Here is an 18,034-nt window from a genome sequence, read left to right as displayed (position 1 = left end):
TCAGATCAGGGGGTCACAGGTTCAAACCCCACTGCAGTCAGCATGTCGTTGTGTCCCTGAGTCACTTCACCCCAAATTGCTCATGTGGGGATTGCCCACAGTATTGAGTATGTATGTTGTTTTGGATAAAAGCGTCTAATAAGTAACATTAAATCAAGTTTTATTTATAAATCAAATTTAAAAGCGATTTTGGGCCGACCTCACGTGGAGGGGCAGAGTGTTCCAGAGCCTGGGGTCAGCTGCTGCGAAGGCTCGGTGACCTCAGGTTTTGAGCCTGGTCTTGGGCACTACCAGTAGCAGCTGGTCAGCAGACCTTAAAGCTCTGGCTGGGGTGTAGCGATGGAGGAGTTTGGCTATATAGGCCGGAGCCAGCCCATTTAGTGCTTTGAAAACAGCCCTAAATGTAATGTAATGTAACAGAGAGATGTCAGATCACAAGAATGCATTTTAGAATTGTTTTGTTCTGGTATACTTTTTATGTCAAGTCTTGTTACTTTGTGTTACTTAGTCATACTATACCTAGAAAGAGCTGCATCCAAAAAAATACACACTGACTCAGAGTGATGCTTATACGGTGATCAAAACACCAAAATGTTTATTGCAAATGAAATAGATATACAGTCAGGGCCGTAAAATGACTTCCTGCACAAATGCAACCAGAGAGAGAAAGAGAAATAAAAACAGAAAACATTTCAGGTGCATTATATTTTAAATGATGAGGGGCTACTGAACGTCACTGAGCCGAATGTGGGCATCATACTTCCATTTATTTTCCTGTTTTACATCGAAATACAAAAAACTGAGCATCTTTTTCAAAAAGCAACAACATCGATAACATTGAGAATAATGAAGGCGGCTGAACAGTCCAATCAGAGAAGCTTTTCTCAAGCATCCACAAACCCAGAGAGCTGCTCTACATTTTCAAAATGTGAGCAACACATGGAGTCCTAGAGGAGAGACATGTTTTCATTTAGAAAAAAAAAACTCAATTAAATAAAAAGTAATTAAAAAATAACTAATTTTAAAAAAGTAAAATGTGAGTTTTCTGATGGTCAATATCTTGAAGAGAGTCAGTATAATTCAATCTCAGTATTCTGATTATTCTCAAAATTCTTCAGACAAAATTCAGAACTTTATTGTGAAATTCTGACTTAAAAAAAACAAAAGACTCAAAACCAATTAAAGAAAAATAAATGTTAAGGTGTACAATGCATTTTGGGAAATGTTGTTCGCATTTCTTTTTTAAACATACACCTAATATTTAGGATCTCTCATGATTGGCTGGTTTGATTTGGAACATTCTTTTTTTTATCTCATCTATTGGGAGATAAGAAATCTTACTATAAGCAATAGATTTGGACATTTTTGGCATCTTAAAAAATTCAAATCACACAGCAGAGAGACACTTGAACATCTGTATGAAGACAGGTGTGTATGAGAATACATCTAAGGGGCAAACTTCTGCACACTGTTGACTCTTTTGGTCAATTAATTCAATACTTTTTTTACTTTCACATCCTATAAATGGGTTTTAAAGACATTTCAACTGTGCGATAACCATTTTTTGTAACTGATCAATCATGTATCGGCTTTCTAAAACAAGGTTGTAACAATCGAGAAGTTGGTTTCATTGTAGAAAACATTTGATGATGAATTAATGGTTTGGACCAACAGTCCGTAACCCCAGATTATTTAGTTTACTTATCAAGACTGGGAATGCTTCTGGGAAAAAACACAAACGCTCCCGTCTCCTCGGCTCATTGGAACAGCCTATTGGACGAGGAGACCACAAGGCCCGCCCCTCGCAGCCTGTTTGAGGACTGTTAATATTCAGCAGAGGAGGTTCAGACTTCCTCCTCCTACTCCTCACATTCACCTCACAGGCCAGAACTTTAAGACTGAAAACAGATGTACAAAAGATCTGACTCAACTTTAGTTTAACCAGGCAGGTAAATGCTCACCTGTAGAAGTAGCGTAAACTCTGAAGAACCAGAACTAATAAAAATGTTTTTAAAAAGCGCTGAGTGATTTGTAGCTAAAGTCAGAGTAAGAGCTACATGAAGAGTGCCTGATGTAAAACAATCCCACACTTCATGTGGAACAGTTACTTTATGGATTAAAGAGAAATAAACCAATTCATTTCTCATTTAATCTTCACATTCTGTAATATTTAAATTCTGAAAACACTGGCTGACTGGAAGAAAAACAAGAAAAGGTCAATCTTAAAGACTACAGCTTGTAATGTTTGTTAAAAGCTACCAGTTGTTCAATTACTGAAGCTTCTAAAAAAAATAAAATAAATGAAAATGTACATGTGTGAGGTGTTTCAAAGATGTATGTTCTTACACAGTGTTGGTTCAGATCTAAACATGAGATTTGATGACAAAAAAATTATTATTTCCTGTGATAAAAGTGTAAAAAAGTAAAAAAAGAACACTGTATCATACACAATGTCTGACCTCTATGACATACTGCTTGAAATGGTCACCACAGATTGAATTTGAGGACATGTTAGCGCCACATGCCTGATGATAAGCAGGATTTATTTCCTTACATGCATCTGGTACAGTCAGTTTAAAGGTCAGGTGGATGTACAGTACAGCTTTGACAACATGAGCAACTCACTGTATACAATCAGAAACTAAATGTTCCCCATCTTAAAATTCTGGCCTTCAACACAAAAAAAAACACAAAAAAGCAAATCAGGAAACAGAGATGTGGGAAAGCAGAAAGCAGAATGAGCGGCGACCCGGCGCCAAATTAAACTAGAGAAGAGACCCAGAGACAAAGAACCACCGCGGGACGATCGACAGGACATCAGGAGTTTGAGAAGTCACACGATGGAATACACAAGCTCATGTACCTTATTCAAACGAGTGAGAGTCGTGGCTCTTTGTTTGAGACTTTGAAACAGAAGACAGAAGCACTTGTTTGACCGTGGGACTTTTCCACTTTTGAGGCGGCATTATACGCTCTTTCAAACAGTGGAAGTTTACTGGTTGCTTGGTCTGAGCCAACGAGCTGCAAACACACAAGCGGATCAGATCTGGTGACGCTGCGTCTGCTTTCACATGCATATTATTAAACGTACATTAAAACACTCGGTGTGTGTTTGTGTGTTTGGGGGGGAAAGCCGCAGAGGATGTGTGTGTGTGTTCCCTGTGTGCGTGCAGCTGAGAGACAGACAGAGGAAACATGGCAGGCACAGAGTCTGAGCTGTCGTAACGAAACAACCTTTAATTACAAACACCACCGTCGCTCGCACGACAGCAGCTGTTACCACGGAGACCAGACACGAACAACGCTGGCTACGTGAGAGCCCCCTGTTGAGATCCCTGCCCGGCGACAAACAGGACGCTGGAGAAGCGGGAGGGGGAGGGGCTTCGTTGAAATGTGGCGGCAGCAGGCTGGATGAGAAGTGTTTGACGAGGGCGGGTGGTGGTGGGGGGGGGGGGGGGGGGGAAGGCGATGGATGCTATTGGTCCTTCTTTTCTGTTTCGTCGTCTTCTTTAGCCTCCGTGTCCTCGGGAACGGTCTCCTCATAACTGTACAGAAGACAGAGGAACACAGCTCAGAGTAAAGTCATCCATACAAATGGTATTGTAGGGACTTTACAAAAAGATGACCTTGTTTGGTTTGTATGGAAGAGGATTAGGGGGAAATTTTTTTTTTTTTTTAGATTCGACCACAAGTAAACAAAATGTTTGAGTTTTGAGAATAAAGTCAGAATTATTTTTTCTCAGAATCCTGAATTAAATAAAAACAATAGTACTTAGAATGAAAGGTGGGGTATGTAAGTTGGAGAAACCGGCTCGAGATCGCTAGAATTTGAAAATACACGACCGGTGAAAATCTGCCACTTCCTTACAGAGCCCCTCCTCCAACACACACGAACGCGCACATGACCAATGAGGGCACGAGATAAGTTTGTGCACAGATGGAAGGCTGACAGGCAGGTAGGCCATCCAGTTATTTTAGCCGGGCTGGCTCAGATGATTGGTCGTGCTTTTTACAGCACTACGGCTTCCACAGATGAGGTTTTTTTATGGATTTTTTGTCAAAGCACTTCAGATATTCATTGCTATCGGGATGTTAAGAGCATTCCATGGAATATAACAACAAGTGTTTCTCGAGCCGGTTTCTCAAACTTATCTACCCCACCTTTAACTTACCCTAATTCAAACATATAATTGACATGGTTGTACTTTTTAATATTAACTAACTTATTGGTGATTCAATACATTACATCAGCGGAATTAAAAATAAAACAAATGATCTGTAACTGAAAATGTATTATTTAAAACATATTTTTGCATAAATTAAAACTATTTAACAATAACTTCAAAGCTGATATTGATATAATACTGTCCTTATTGAATAATGGAGTGATGGTCTGAAGGTAAAGAGCGATACACAGACGGATGGATTGATGGCAGCGCTCGTTATAATCCTGTTTACCTGCCCAGGTGAGACAGGAAGGGGAGAGTAAAAAGAGAAGGGGGCGGGGCCTCTACATGGAGTTGGGCTGTAACTGGCGGCGACGAGGGGAGGAGCGTGTCAGCATAGAGACAGCGTCCATGGAGCTAGCCAGGCTGGCGGGGGAGCCGCTGACGGTCGGGAAGGAGGTGAGGCGGGGGGAGGCAGGGAGGACCTCCTCTGAAGACTCAAAGCTAACCAGGGGGGAGGAGAGGGGAGGATGGGAGAGGAGGAGAGGAGGAGAGGATGGGAGAGGAGGAGAGGATGGGAGAGGAGGAGAGGGTGAGAGGATGGGAGAGGAGAGGAGGATGGGAGAGGAGGAGAGGATTGGAGAGGATGGGAGAGGGTGAGAGGATGGGAGAGGAGAGGAGGATGGGAGAGGGTGAGTGGATGGGAGAGGAGGAGAGGAGGAGAGGAGGAGAGGATGGGAGAGGAGAGGATGGGAGAGGAGGAGAGGATGGGAGAGGGTGAGAGAGGAGAAGAGGATGGGAGAGGAGGAGAGGATGGGAGAGGGTGAGAGAGGAGGAGAGGATGGGAGAAGAGAGGATGGGAGAGGAGGAGAGGATGGGAGAGGGTGAGAGAGGAGGAGAGGATGGGAGAGGATGGGAGAGGATGGGAGAGGAGAGGAGGATGGGAGAGGGTGAGAGAGGAGGAGGATGGGAGAAGAGAGGAGGAGAGGATGGGAGAGGATGGGAGAGGAGAAGAGGATGGGAGAGGAGAGGAGGAGAGGATGGGAGAGACATGGCGGAGAAAATAAGAATGACAAATATAAAAAGAGGATAAGAAAAAAAAAGATATAAAAGAAAGGTAAAGAAAGGTGGAAAGGGGGAGGAGAGAAAGAGAAAGAAAGAGAGAATGTGGTAAGTCTTTTTATCTTAGTTAAAGTTAATTACAACTACTATTTGTATCAGAAATGTGAGTGATGGAGGATAAAGTAGAGGACAAGAGAAGGGGAAAGGAGGAGAGGAGGAGAACGAGGAGAGGAGGAGGGAGTGATGAAGCAGAGAAGATGACGAGATAACAAAGGAAAGAGTAGAAGAAAGGGAGCCGAGGAGGACGAGGAGGGACTGGACGAGGATTTGGGAAATGAAATGACGACGCCTAGAGATGAGGGCTGTCACTCAAAGATGGAGACAGACAGCTTCATGATCTCCAGCTCTGAAACACGGAATGATGCAACGCTTTATAGGTTTATTTTTGGAAGGGATTTTACAAAAATGTCGTTCTGTATTTTTGATAGTTTTAGTTATTTAGGCTTTTTTGTTAATTTATTTTTTAATGAGGATTCAAAAGGGTTTCACTCCAACCAGCTTTGAGATTTGAACACAGTTATAGATGTAAATGTTTTAGTACTCAAACCAAGAAATGCAAACGCCTACATTTTTAGATATTTTAGGACATGTTTACCATCATCAGATAATATCAACAACGCTACAAACAAAGTTTAGACTAAATACCCAGTTATTCTGCTAACCTGTTATATAGCTAGTGACCAGGTGCCAGAAAGCCACAAGTGGGACAGAGTATGTTTGTGTGGGACAATGTGGGACATGTAAATGTTGACGCGTGAACTGTCAAGCGGGACATCAGTACTTTGCCGTTCATCAGAACTCTTTAGTTCTGAACTCTTTAGTTCTGATGAACTAAAGAGAAGATCGCGTTCACATAAGTCCCTGAGGGAGGATTAGGCAAATGAAACAGCTGACGTTACTTCTTCTTCTTCTGCTTTGGGTTTACTGGCAGGCCTCAAACAACTTCACGGCGTATACTGCCACCTGGAGTCCCCGGAGTAGGGGAAGGCTTCAGTAGAAGCTGCCGGGACTCCCAGCAGCTTCTACTGAAGCCTTCCGAGTAAATCTCCAGAACGCCGACATCTCCACATCTCCCATGTTTTCTTTTGTGTTGCCATAAGTTAGTCTCTTTGCGTTTCTGCGCTGGGCTAATGCTAATGCTAATAATGCTAATACGAGGACAATAAAATGGCGGCTTCACAAAACTTTTTGGGAGTTTTACGGGCCGTGGTTTGCAATCCGCCCAGCCAATCAGACATAGGAATCTTTTTCTCCCACGAAAGGGAAAAGGCGGTAAAAAGGTTCTGATGAACTAAGTTCTAGTTCCGGATTTATTTGGTGTGAACGCACATTTTCCGAACTATATCTGGGAAAAGTACTCCGGTGTGAAAGGGCTTCAGTCTAATCTCTTTGAATCAGTCTCAGCTCGATTCAAAAGTCTCCCAAAATGAATCTGTGAGACTGATCTCCTACAAACATCAAATGACCACCCTGGATGTGTGGTTGCCATGGTAACTCACCTGAACAACTCTGTGAGCTCTCCTTTGACCAGCGCTACGAGGCAGGGGAAGCCGATGCAGGCCGGGACCAGGTACAGCAGAGCGGGCTACACACACAAAAACACACACACACACACACACACACACACACGCATAACGGGTCAGTCAAATGGGTTTTGTAGTGTTGAATGTTGCTTTATAGTCAAATAGAAACTCACGAATGACACTTTCCCTTGGTAAACAAGTCACAGTGTAAATAGATTAAACAAAGTTCAATGTCTGAAGAGCAGATACACATGTAGAGTGTACAAATGATTGAGCCGAGTAAAAACACCTCATTTGTTTTTGCTTTTTAAGCTGGTTATGAATTTGTATTACACAGCTTTGTGTATTATTCAATTCTGAAGGGTCGATTACTTTTTGAATAAGGAACATTTTATTAATTGCAGCTTCTAGTTCCTGAAGCTTTTTTATAGCAGGGGCTATTTGTTTGAAAGGGGGAAAATGTCTGTGAGGAATCTTCAATACCAACGTGTTATGAGACATTACACTTTGAAGAGCATCAACATCCCAGCAAGTGCTTTAGATTAATGAAACAATGTGCTTTTTTTTTTTAATAGTGCATGACCTCTGACCCCTTCCCTCATACCTGTGCGTGTTTGAAGGTGTGCATGACGAAGATGGTGAGGCCCAGTCCGAAGATGTAGGCCAGGAAACTGGAGTAGAAATACGTCTTGCTTTGCTTCTTTAGGCTGCAGGGAGAAAGAGAACGTTTTAATACGAGAAGAAGCAGCAGAAGCAAAAGAAGGATGGGAAGAAGCTGAGGAGAGTTGGTGTTACCTGACGTCGAAGCGCAGCAGCAGAGCGATGAAGATTCCTGGGATGACGATGTCCCCGAGACCCAGCATGGCAAAGTTACTGGCATCAAGTCCTCTCTCCAGTAAGTCCTGAGGAAACACCACTGGAGGAGAAAGAGAGAGAAATACAACTTTAGAAATAAAACCGTTGTCTGAAATGAGCTTGTTGTTGTGAGGAAAGGTGTCTCAGACAGGTTGTGACCACTGTGGGCTCTTAACGCCCACAGCAGCGTGAGCAGCACTGAGGCGGTGACTCATGTACTCGGAGATATTCGCGCAGGTATTCAGAAAAACCTCACATACTCACATTTGATTGGTGCTTCAAAGGACTTGGCAACTGTTACCATGACGTTGGTCCCAAACACCTGGGGACAAAGAAAGAAATAGAAAAAGAACAATTATGTACAATTTTAGTTTTGTTTAAAGGCTTCTTCTCCAATTGAAGTTTGCAGATAAAACTCGTTTTTAATCCCAGTGGGAGATGCAACTACAAAGTACTGTCTGTGCGTTTCCTTTTAATGCCATGCAAGTAGAGCAATAATGAATGGAAAACATGGTGGGAGGAGCTAAGACAAGAAGCCTCTACTTGCTGTCAGCCAATCAGAGCACTTAGTTTTTTGTAATTTAAAGAGTTAGAGTAAGGTTTTTATGACGGTAAATGTAAGAGGCCCAAAACACAAATATGAGCTGAATAGGAGCACTCATTTTGTGAATAAGCTTAAATGCTGTTATTTAGATGCTGAACTTTAAAGTCATTTAAGTGTAGTGTTTTTTATGTCTGAGTGAATGTGTGTGAGGAAGGTAATCTCACCCAGAAGACGTCGTACACGAAGAGCCCCCCCAGCAGGATGCAGCCGGTGCTGACGTTGTTCAGGTGGAGCAGCTCCACTCCGTTCAGAGCGAACGCCAGGCCAAAAAGGTTGTTGGCTATCCAGTGCTGCGATGCAAACACACACACAGGTTAGATGTGTTTGAGCTGTGATGATAAACTATTATCTTTCTTGATGATCTAATGCCAGTGGATCGTATCACTCCAGTTTTTGAGGATTTAGTTTGTATAAAAAGATCCAAGAAAACGGCAACCCATCTTCATCCTTGTATAGTCCGGTTGAATCGAACCCTGGTGCGTTTAGCCGCTTGGTGCGGTTCATCTGGGTCGGTGTTCAATCTGAGACCTCTTAAGTGAACTAAACAACCGGACTCTGGTCCGCTAAAATAGGTTGTCTCGGAACGCTTGCTTGCGAACTCTGGAGCGGTTCATTGCTGGTGTGAACGTAAAGAAATGGCATATTTTGGACATTGTTCGAATGGTGATTAATCTGATTAATTCATTTTTAAGCTGTGATTAATCTGATTAAAAATGTTAATCGTTTGACAGCCCTAGTTTAAAGTTTATAGTCCGTTTGAGTTTTGCCCATGTGAACGCAAACCGAACCTTCTGAAAAATGAAACAATGTAACAAACTGTGGTCTGGTGCGCACCAGAGAGCGGACTATTAGGTGTGAGGATAAAGTCTTTACCTCTGCTTTTCACTATGATCTAATGCTTTTGTTTTTACAAAACACTTTGAATTGTCTTGTGTTGAAGTGTGCGATATAAATACACTTGCCATGCCTACTGGCATAGCAACAGGGATAAACTGTATTTAAAAAAAAAAAAAAGTCAAATGCACTTTAAAAGGGATAGACAAAAATTGGAATGTTGAAACTAGTAAAATATTACAAATAAAGTCACAATGATTGTTTGAACACGATACAATGACATGGATAATAAGAGGATGATGGTAGTAAAACAGTGCTGCCACATTGTGCCGCTCTTCAGGAGTCAGGAGTGTCACCAACAATAACAGCTGCTGCTATTTCATCTTTGATTTCCATATGAACTCTTTAAAGGTTACCTTTTTGAGCAGGTACCAGACTCCCACCACGCTGCTGATGATCAGGCACAGCAGGTTCTTGGTGTCAAACTCATAGTTGACTATTTCTGTGGAGAGACGGAGAGATATGTGGAGCTTTGGTCAGACTTGAATCCAGAAAAAGAGACAGGTTGAAAAGACTTTTCTCTAGATTATTATGAAATAAACACTATTTTTACTAAGCTACCAATATCCCTGTTTAAATGCAAGAGCTTCCTATTGGTAGCCGAGTCGTAATATCAGCATATCCTTCACGTCAACTGAACAAATCCTCAATCAACAGCAAAACATTGGTATCGTACATCGGTGCCTCCCTAGGAAGCGTCCTGTCTCTGGTTTGGTCGGTTGGATGAACCAGTTATTTAATCAAAGTGGAATCAAAGTAATTAAACAAATCATAGATTCCTGATCATCAGTATAAGATGAAATGATAAATTAGTGCTCTATTAAAGGTGGGGTAGGTCATTTTGGAGAAACCAGCTCGAGTGCGCTAGAATTTGAAAATACACAACTGGAAAACATCTGCCACTTCCTCACAGAGCCCCTCCTCCAACACACACGAACGTGCACATGACCAATGAGGGCACGAGATAAGTTTGTGCACAGATGGAAGGCTGACAGGCAGGTAGGCCATCCAGTTACTTTAGCCGGGCCGGCTCAGATGATTGGTCGTGCTTTTTACAGCGCCACTGCTTCCACAGATGATATTTATTTATGGATTTTTTTGTCAAAGCACTTCAGATATTCAGTGCTATCGGGATGTTAAGAGCATTCCATGGAATATAACAACAAGTGTATCTCGAGCCGGTTTCTCAAACTTACCTACGCCACCTTTAACATCCTTAAACACTTTATTCAGCAGGTCTCACCTTCTTTGGCCTCTTCGGAGCCCTGAGTGAAGAGCAGCTGGAACTGTTTGTTAGGGAAAGAAGCTGGGAAGATCCTGGACATCAGAGGGCTGACACACACACACACACAGGAAGAAATCATAAATCATCCAAACGTTCAAATGACTTTCTGTGCTTCTATTTGTCATTAATCACAACATCTAGTATGCATGTGTGTGTGTTGCTTTACCTCATGATGTGAGACAGAGCCAGCACGCCCAGGCCAAAGAAGTAGATGGACAGCAGCATGTTGATGTACTCTTGAGAAAATACCTGCGCCAGAACACATTCAACTGAGTGTGGAAGACATGACTTTGAATTGGATTTGCCTGCCTTTCAAATCGTTCTGTTATTAATCGTTTGCATGTACAGAGCTGCTGTTTTTTATTTTCTTAGGCTGGCTCTTGTTTTTGCAAGTTTCCTTTTTTTCATGAACGCATGACTGAGGAATTGTTTGAGATTTGTGGAAATATTTCACTCCCAAACATCAGTTTTATTTCAGATTACAGTAGCTGGTGGGATATTGTCAGTGGAAACTAATTTTACAAATAGTATAATCAAATGTATTTGAATTCATTCATAAATAAGCCATATGTTAATGCAGAATATACAAGGTTTAAACTCAATAAGGACAAAATAAAAAAATCCTGGTCAGCATTTAGACATTATGAATTAGGCTTCAAACTAGTTGTCAGCCCTACTATACTAACATAATTACTACTATACTAGAGTATGTACTAGCATACTGAAGTATATACTACTTCTAGTCTATGCTAACATTTTAAATCAGCTAAACACTTCCCTCCAAATGTTTCTTTCAGGTTGCATCACCGCTGTCTTTTGTAGGAATTTGAGATATTTCATGCATTTATCCCAACAAAAAAAAAACGTGAAACCCCTGCAGGTGGGCTGAGGAAACCCTGTGTTACCTTAAAGAACAGGTAGAGCCCGAACAGAGTGCAGCTGGCGATGATGGGAAACCTTGCGGCGTCTCGACTGGTGATCGTTTCAGGCATGTCTGATGCATTCTGGGAGGAGAGAGAGAAACAGAGATAAATAAAGAGAAGAGGGGAAGCAATGGAGGGGTGTTGTAAGATTCAGTGTTAATGCAAGGGACAACTAGTTACATCAAAACAATGCAAACAACATTTAAGTTAGTTAAACCAAGAAACACACATTTAAATAGTGTTAAAGCAACTAAAACAAAAACTGAAATACTCTTAAAGTAGTTATTATACATTAGAGCATCATTTCCACCAGCAGGTAAAGCTTCATGGATCAAGTAAACAAGTTTAATTTGTTTACACCATGTGTAAAATGTTATGTAAAACTAAAAGGATAATGTTTATTGTTTGTTTATTAAGACTTTATCGAGTGTATTTATTGCGGTTAGGACCATCATTTCTCTTAATAACACCATTATCACCAAGTTAAATGAAAACAAATCTGGTCCCATAGAATCCCATTGATTTTGAAAGGGTCAAACAATCAAGGTTGAAGGAGCATGATACAAACATGCACCCTCTTTTCCAATAGTCCCACAAAACTTAGAGGACCAGAAAATAAAAAGCATCCTTCTGTTTCTACAACCAGCTGCTCGCATGTACAACTTCGAGCACCAAACTAAACACTATACTGTAGGGTGGAACCGAAAGTCAACTTTTTACATTCATAGCTTTATTTGTGTACTTTAAAACATATTTTCCTAAGTGTTATGTCCTCATTCAGGCTAAAAAAACAAATGCATTCCTTAAAACAAAATTCTCCTCTGAGTCCTCTCCTGCTGATGTTCAGGTGTATATCAGTATGTAGTGTCTCTACTTTAAAGAGTCCTCTCCTGCTGATGTTCAGGTGTACATCAGTATGTAGTGTCTCTACTTTAAAGAGTCCTCTCCTGCTGATGTTCAGGTGTATATCAGTATGTGGTGTCTCTACTTTAAAGAGTCCTCTCCTGATGATGTTCAGGTGTATATCAGTATGTAGTGTCTCTACTTTAAAGAGTCCTCTCCTGCTGATGTTCAGGTGTATATCAGTATGTAGTGTCTCTACTTTAAAGAGTCCTCTCCTGCTGATGTTCAGGTGTATATCAGTATGTAGTGTCTCTACTTTAAAGAGTCCTCTCCTGCTGATGTTCAGGTGTATATCAGTATGTAGTGTCTCTACTTTAAAGAGTCCTCTCCTGCTGATGTTCAGGTGTATATCAGTATGTAGTGTCTCTACTTTAAAGAGTCCTCTCCTGCTGATGTTCAGGTGTATATCAGTATGTAGTGTCTCTACTTTAAAGAGTCCTCTCCTGCTGATGTTCAGGTGTATATCAGTATGTAGTGTCTCTACTTTAAAGAGTCCTCTCCTGCTGATGTTCAGGTGTATATCAGTATGTAGTGTCTCTACTTTAAAGAGTCCTCACCTGCTGATGTTCAGGTGTATATCAGTATGTAGTGTCTCTACTTTAAAGAGTCCTCTCCTGCTGATGTTCAGGTGTATTTCAGTATGTAGTGTCTCTACTTTAAAGAGTCCTCTCCTGCTGATGTTCAGGTGTATATCAGTATGTAGTGTCTCTACTTTAAAGAGTCCTCTCCTGCTGATGTTCAGGTGTATTTCAGTGTGTAGTGTCTCTACTTTAAAGAGTCCTCTCCTACTGATGTTCAGGTGTATATCAGTATGTAGTGTCTCTACTTTAAAGAGTCCTCTCCTGCTGATGTCCAGGTGTATATCAGTATGTAGTGTCTCTACTTTAAAGAGTCCTCTCCTGCTGATGTTCAGGTGTATATCAGTATGTAGTGTCTCTACTTTAAAGAGTCCTCTCCTGCTGATGTTCAGGTGTATATCAGTGTGTAGTGTCTCTACTTTAAAGAGTCCTCTCCTACTGATGTTCAGGTGTATATCAGTATGTAGTGTCTACTTTAAAGAGTCCTCTCCTGCTGATGTTCAGGTGTATATCAGTGTGTAGTGTCTCTACTTTAAAGAGTCCTCTCCTGCTGATGTTCAGGTGTATATCAGTATGTAGTGTCTCTACTTTAAAGAGTCCTCTCCTGATGATGTTCAGGTGTATATCAGTATGTTGTGTCTCTACTTTAAAGAGTCCTCTTCTGCTGATGTTCAGGTGTATATCAGTATGTTGTGTCTCTACTGGGACATGTCTCCATGTTTTAATGTTCAAAAAGCTCTTTATTTTTCTCATACTGCCTGTGCTGCAGCACCTCTTTTCACCCTCTGTCTGAAACCAGAGCCCAGTCTGCTCTGATTGGTTAGCTGGCCGGCTCTGTTCTGATTGGTCAGGAGTGTAGGAAAGAAACTCCCTCTGGAGGGAACACAGGAATTCTAGCCTTTGCAGACCATTACCTTGCACAAAAACCTATATAACAAACTACAAGAAATGGAAAACCCCAAAAAGCACAAAAGGGCCTCTTTAAATATGGTTTTGTTCTTAGCTAAAACACTTGCTGATGATGTCGCTGTACACATTACATTTGAAAGGATTACGTAAATTCAACTGAAGCTCAGGTGAAACTCTCCCATGTAATCCTCCTGCTACACTCCTACTGCTGTTAGCAAAGACACAAACGATAGAGAGTCTGACAGAAGTCCCTGAGAGAGAAGCTTGAGAGTCACCTCCATCTACTCCCCCGAGAGAGAAAGTGGGACAGAGGAGAGGAAAGGAAGGAAGGTAAGGGAGGAAGGAAGATTTACAAGGCAAAATGATGGGAAGGAGAAGAGGCCAGAAGGAGAAAATGCTTCTTTGTCGCTGCACTAAAAAGGGCTCCATGTGACATGTTGATGATCCCTTCACTCAAATCACTGGTGAATTCTGTATGTGCTATAGGGGTTGCTGCAGGGACGAAGTATGTGTGTAGGCCGTACCGTAAGGTCAGCATAGACAAAAAGTGAGATGTGGTGTTATTATGCAGAGATTATCCATTTAAGTAACATAAACGTCTCTTTGCAACAGAGCTTATTTTCTGTAATAATACAAAAAATCAAATGGTGTCGCCTTGAGTTAAGTGGAGCAGTCATGTGACCGTGCTGTAGTTTTTACTTCTAGGGACGTGTAAGAATCATACACGTTTGTTTGCCACAGATCTTATTTTTTAACAATATTCCAAAATCCCATTGCTAGCCCTTGTGATGCTAGCTTCCGGGTCGTCATCACTGCACCACTCTATTGTGAAAATAACAGATTGGAGTCACAGAAATGTAGAAAAAAAACCTGATTGCGATGTGCTACTGTCTGCCATTTGAACGTAGCAAGGCACTGAGGGGACTCATTATCACTCACACACTGTTCAACAGCTCCAGTGTTATTAAGTGATGTGTTAGTGCCGTGTGTATTTGGTGCTCTCAGCGGCTCTTATACTCACTCTGAACCCAGAATCGTACTCATTTTCTCCGAGCTCCTACAGACACACAGACAGAATGGATGGACAGACAGATGTGCACAGACAGACAGGAAAGAGAGATCAGATCGGCAACAAAGAGGAGGACTGAACGCAAGGCACTAAGAATTCCAATCAACAGGAAGCAAAACTATCATTGTTGAAATCGGTGAGGAAAACAGTTTGAATTCATTAGAGAGGTTTGCCAGGGATAGACACAGGGAGAATGAAGAGAGGAGAAGAAGAAAGGAGTTCAGGAGCCGGATTCAAGCCCAGCTACACATCTCAAAACATGATTTATATATATATATATATGTTGCACTGTTGGAGGAGCCTGTGGCCAATATTTTTCATTGCCATATCTACACTGTAGCTAATGTGCAAATGACAATAAAGCCTTGAATCTTGAAACCACACCTGGGATAAACCTCAGAAAATATGAGAACATATGGGTTTGAATGGTTTCTGCTTTTTCTTAAAATGTGACTCTACATGCCACTGTGCTCAGTGTAAGCCCATCATATTAAATCAATGACAACAAGCCTGTATTACATCATGACTGATCCGTCAGACGCACAGAACCTGCCAGTCATCTCACAGTGAAACCAACAGCAGCAGCAAAGAGGATGTGGGAGTTTTTGTAACCTAAAGCTAACAGGCGAAACTGCGCATGTCCGCATAAAAAAAGAAAAAAAGAGTGCAAATAATTCTCACACACACACACACACACACACACACACACACACACACACACACACACACACACACACACACACACACACACACACACACACACACACACACACACACACACACACACACACACACACACACACACACACACACACACACACACACACACACACACACACACACACACACACACACACACACACACACACACACACACACACACACACACACACACACACACACACACACACACACACACACACACAAATTTGCAGTGGTCTAAAGTTACCAAGTACATTTACACAAGTACACTATTTAAGTACAATTTTGAGATTCTAGCACTTTACTTGTGTATCTACATGTTTTTACTACTTTGTACTCCACTACAATTCAGAGGTCAATTGTGTAATTTTACTCCAATACATTTATTTCATATCTTTTTTTAGGTACTTTGCAGATTGGGATTAATGATGCAAAATATACTTTAGACTTTAGTTATACCTGGAGTAATATCACAAGCTACTTCTATTCTTGGCCCTTTAAAAAAAAAGAAGGAAAATAAACACAACAAGCTGAGGTGGAAGAAGTTATCAGATCTTCTACTCCAGTAAAAGTAGAAGTACCAGAGTGTCGGAATACTCTGTTTTATTGGTCCATTTCAGAATAATATATGATATGTTTTATAATTATTTATTATTAAAGTGTTCTCAAAGCTGGTAAAGGTGCAGCTAGTTTTAATGACTTTGAATACTGCAGGGTAGCTTGTGAATTTACTCCACTTGAGGGGAGTAAAAGTACAACATTTACCGCTGAATTGTAGTGGGGTAGAAGACGTTCAAAGTAGCACAACATTCAAATATTCAAGTAAAGTAGAATTATCTCAAATTTGTACGTAAGTACAGTTAAACACAAGTATAACACAAGGCCCCAAACAGAACAACAAATAAGCAACAGGTTGAAATATTAACTGTTCAAATGTTAACAGCTGTGACGATAGTTCTACCTTAATTCTGCTATTTTTTATTAGAATGAAGCCCTGTTTTGAGGCTTTATTTAGCTGTAGCCTCGGCTTTTATCAGTCTTTGGTTTTATTTCAACCTGTTGTTACATTTTTGTTGTGTTTTGGGCCTTGTGGTGTTAATTTTACTTTATTTTAAAACAGTATTCCTCGAACTAAACACTGATAGAAGCCGAGGCTACAGTTTAATAAAGCCTCAAAATAATGATTAATTTGAATACAAAAATAGCAGAATTAAGGTAGAACTAACATCACAGCTGTTAGCATTTAAACGGTTATTATTTCTACCTGTTGATTATTTGTGTTGTGTTTCAGGCCTTGTGGTGCTGATTCTACTTTACAGCTGTGACGTTAGTTCTACCTTATTTCTGCTATTTTGTCATATAAATTCATCCCCGTTTTCAGACTTTATTTAGCTCTAACCTCGGCTTATATCAACGTTCAGTTCAAGGAATACAATTTGAAGACAATTTGAAGACGATTTGAAATAAGCCGTTAGCCAGCCGTTAGCTTTTCACCAGCCAACCGGTTGAGGCCAACGGCTGACTGAAGAGACACCGGGTTAAAACATCGAGATCCTCCATCGCTGCTGCCGGAAGAAGTTACCTTTGATTTGGAGCAAGTGACAGAACGCAGGGCTCCGAAGTAGATGGGCAACAGAGCCATGAACACCAAGCTGCCGTACGCCAGCGCGGTGCCCTCCGGACTCGCCACGAATTTAGCCGTCGCGTTGAGAGCCTGCTCGGTTCCGTTGGAGTCCGTGTTGTTCAGGGCCTCCAGGACGGCAGCGACGGCCTCCGGGATCTGCTCCGTCTCAGACATGGTTCAGAAGCGGGCTGTGTGCTGTAGCTGAGACACGGGCTGGAAGAGGTGGAAGAACCGCTGGATGTTTCTCATTCATCCACAACAGTGATGCTGCGGTAAGGTAAGGCCACGTTTCCTAAAACATTGAGCAAAGAGGAGGCGGACCGTGAGAAGAGGTCTCACTCTGCGGGGTTTCCGTTAACATCACCGACACATTTTGATAAATGTATTTTCTTCTTCTTTTTTGAGTTATACGGCGGTTTACGTCAAGGTTAATGTCGCATTGACACCAAATATATTTTTGTTGAATGCAGAGGTGGAAGAAGTACTTTTAACTTGTCAAAAGTGGGAAGTAACAAAGTACATGTACTCAAGCACTGTACTTAATTACACTTTTGAGTGTATCTAAGTTGAGTATTTCAATTTGTTTTGCTTCTACTCCACTACGATTCAGAGGTAAATTGTGTACTTATACTCCACTACATTTATTTTGTACCTTTAGTTACTTTGCGCATTTGGATTAAGGATGTGAAATATAATCAACACTTAAATAAGACTTTAGTTAGTACTTTAAGAAGCCTTAAAAATGAAAGCAGTTTATTTACGTAAACATTTATTTTCTGTGCAATAAAGAAAATAAAGACATTTCTTTTCTTTAAAATGTTACAGTTGTACTTTGCTACAGCTCTCTGTAAGCACAGCATGAGGAGAATAGGTTGCC

At 41.2% G+C, this 18,034-nt stretch overlaps 1 protein-coding gene across 2 annotated transcripts; it reads right to left on the bottom strand.

Annotated features, from left to right (window-relative positions):
- Positions 1–561: 561 nt before the first annotated feature.
- Positions 562–17,487, bottom strand: hm13 (histocompatibility (minor) 13). 2 transcript variants are annotated; one of them, XM_079676047.1, is made up of 12 exons: positions 17,116–17,487; positions 14,784–14,819; positions 11,355–11,453; positions 10,616–10,698; positions 10,408–10,496; positions 9,521–9,606; positions 8,435–8,560; positions 7,931–7,988; positions 7,607–7,727; positions 7,416–7,518; positions 6,788–6,873; positions 562–3,545 (listed from the first exon to the last, which is right to left on the bottom strand). In XM_079676047.1, the coding sequence occupies exons 1-12, from the start codon at positions 17,329–17,331 to the stop codon at positions 3,476–3,478; spliced, it is 1,173 nt and encodes a 390-aa protein (XP_079532173.1). In that variant the 5' UTR covers positions 17,332–17,487; the 3' UTR covers positions 562–3,475. The 2 variants fall into 2 exon arrangements, with proteins under 2 accessions (XP_079532173.1, XP_079532174.1); XM_079676048.1 differs by lacking the exon at positions 14,784–14,819 and having other exon boundaries at positions 17,116–17,486.
- Positions 17,488–18,034: the final 547 nt, after the last annotated feature.

This window comes from Notothenia rossii, assembly GCF_949606895.1.
Source record: "Notothenia rossii genome assembly, chromosome: 4".
NCBI lineage: Eukaryota > Metazoa > Chordata > Actinopteri > Perciformes > Nototheniidae > Notothenia > Notothenia rossii.
The sequence above is the reverse complement of the archived record's forward strand: the minus strand, read 5'-3'. Positions and strand labels throughout refer to the sequence as shown.

Bases quoted from the DNA above. Each gene is read 5' to 3' on its own strand.
- hm13 (XM_079676047.1), bottom strand. From the start codon at position 17,331: ATGTCTGAGACGGAGCAGATCCCGGAGGCCGTCGCTGCCGTCCTGGAG. The intron at 10,497-10,615 runs GTAAAGCAACAC...TGTGTGTGTCAG, and splicing joins GCTCTGTCTCACATCATGAG to CCCTCTGATGTCCAGGATCT. The intron at 9,607-10,407 runs GTGAGACCTGCT...GTCTCTCCACAG, and splicing joins CTCCGAAGAGGCCAAAGAAG to AAATAGTCAACTATGAGTTT.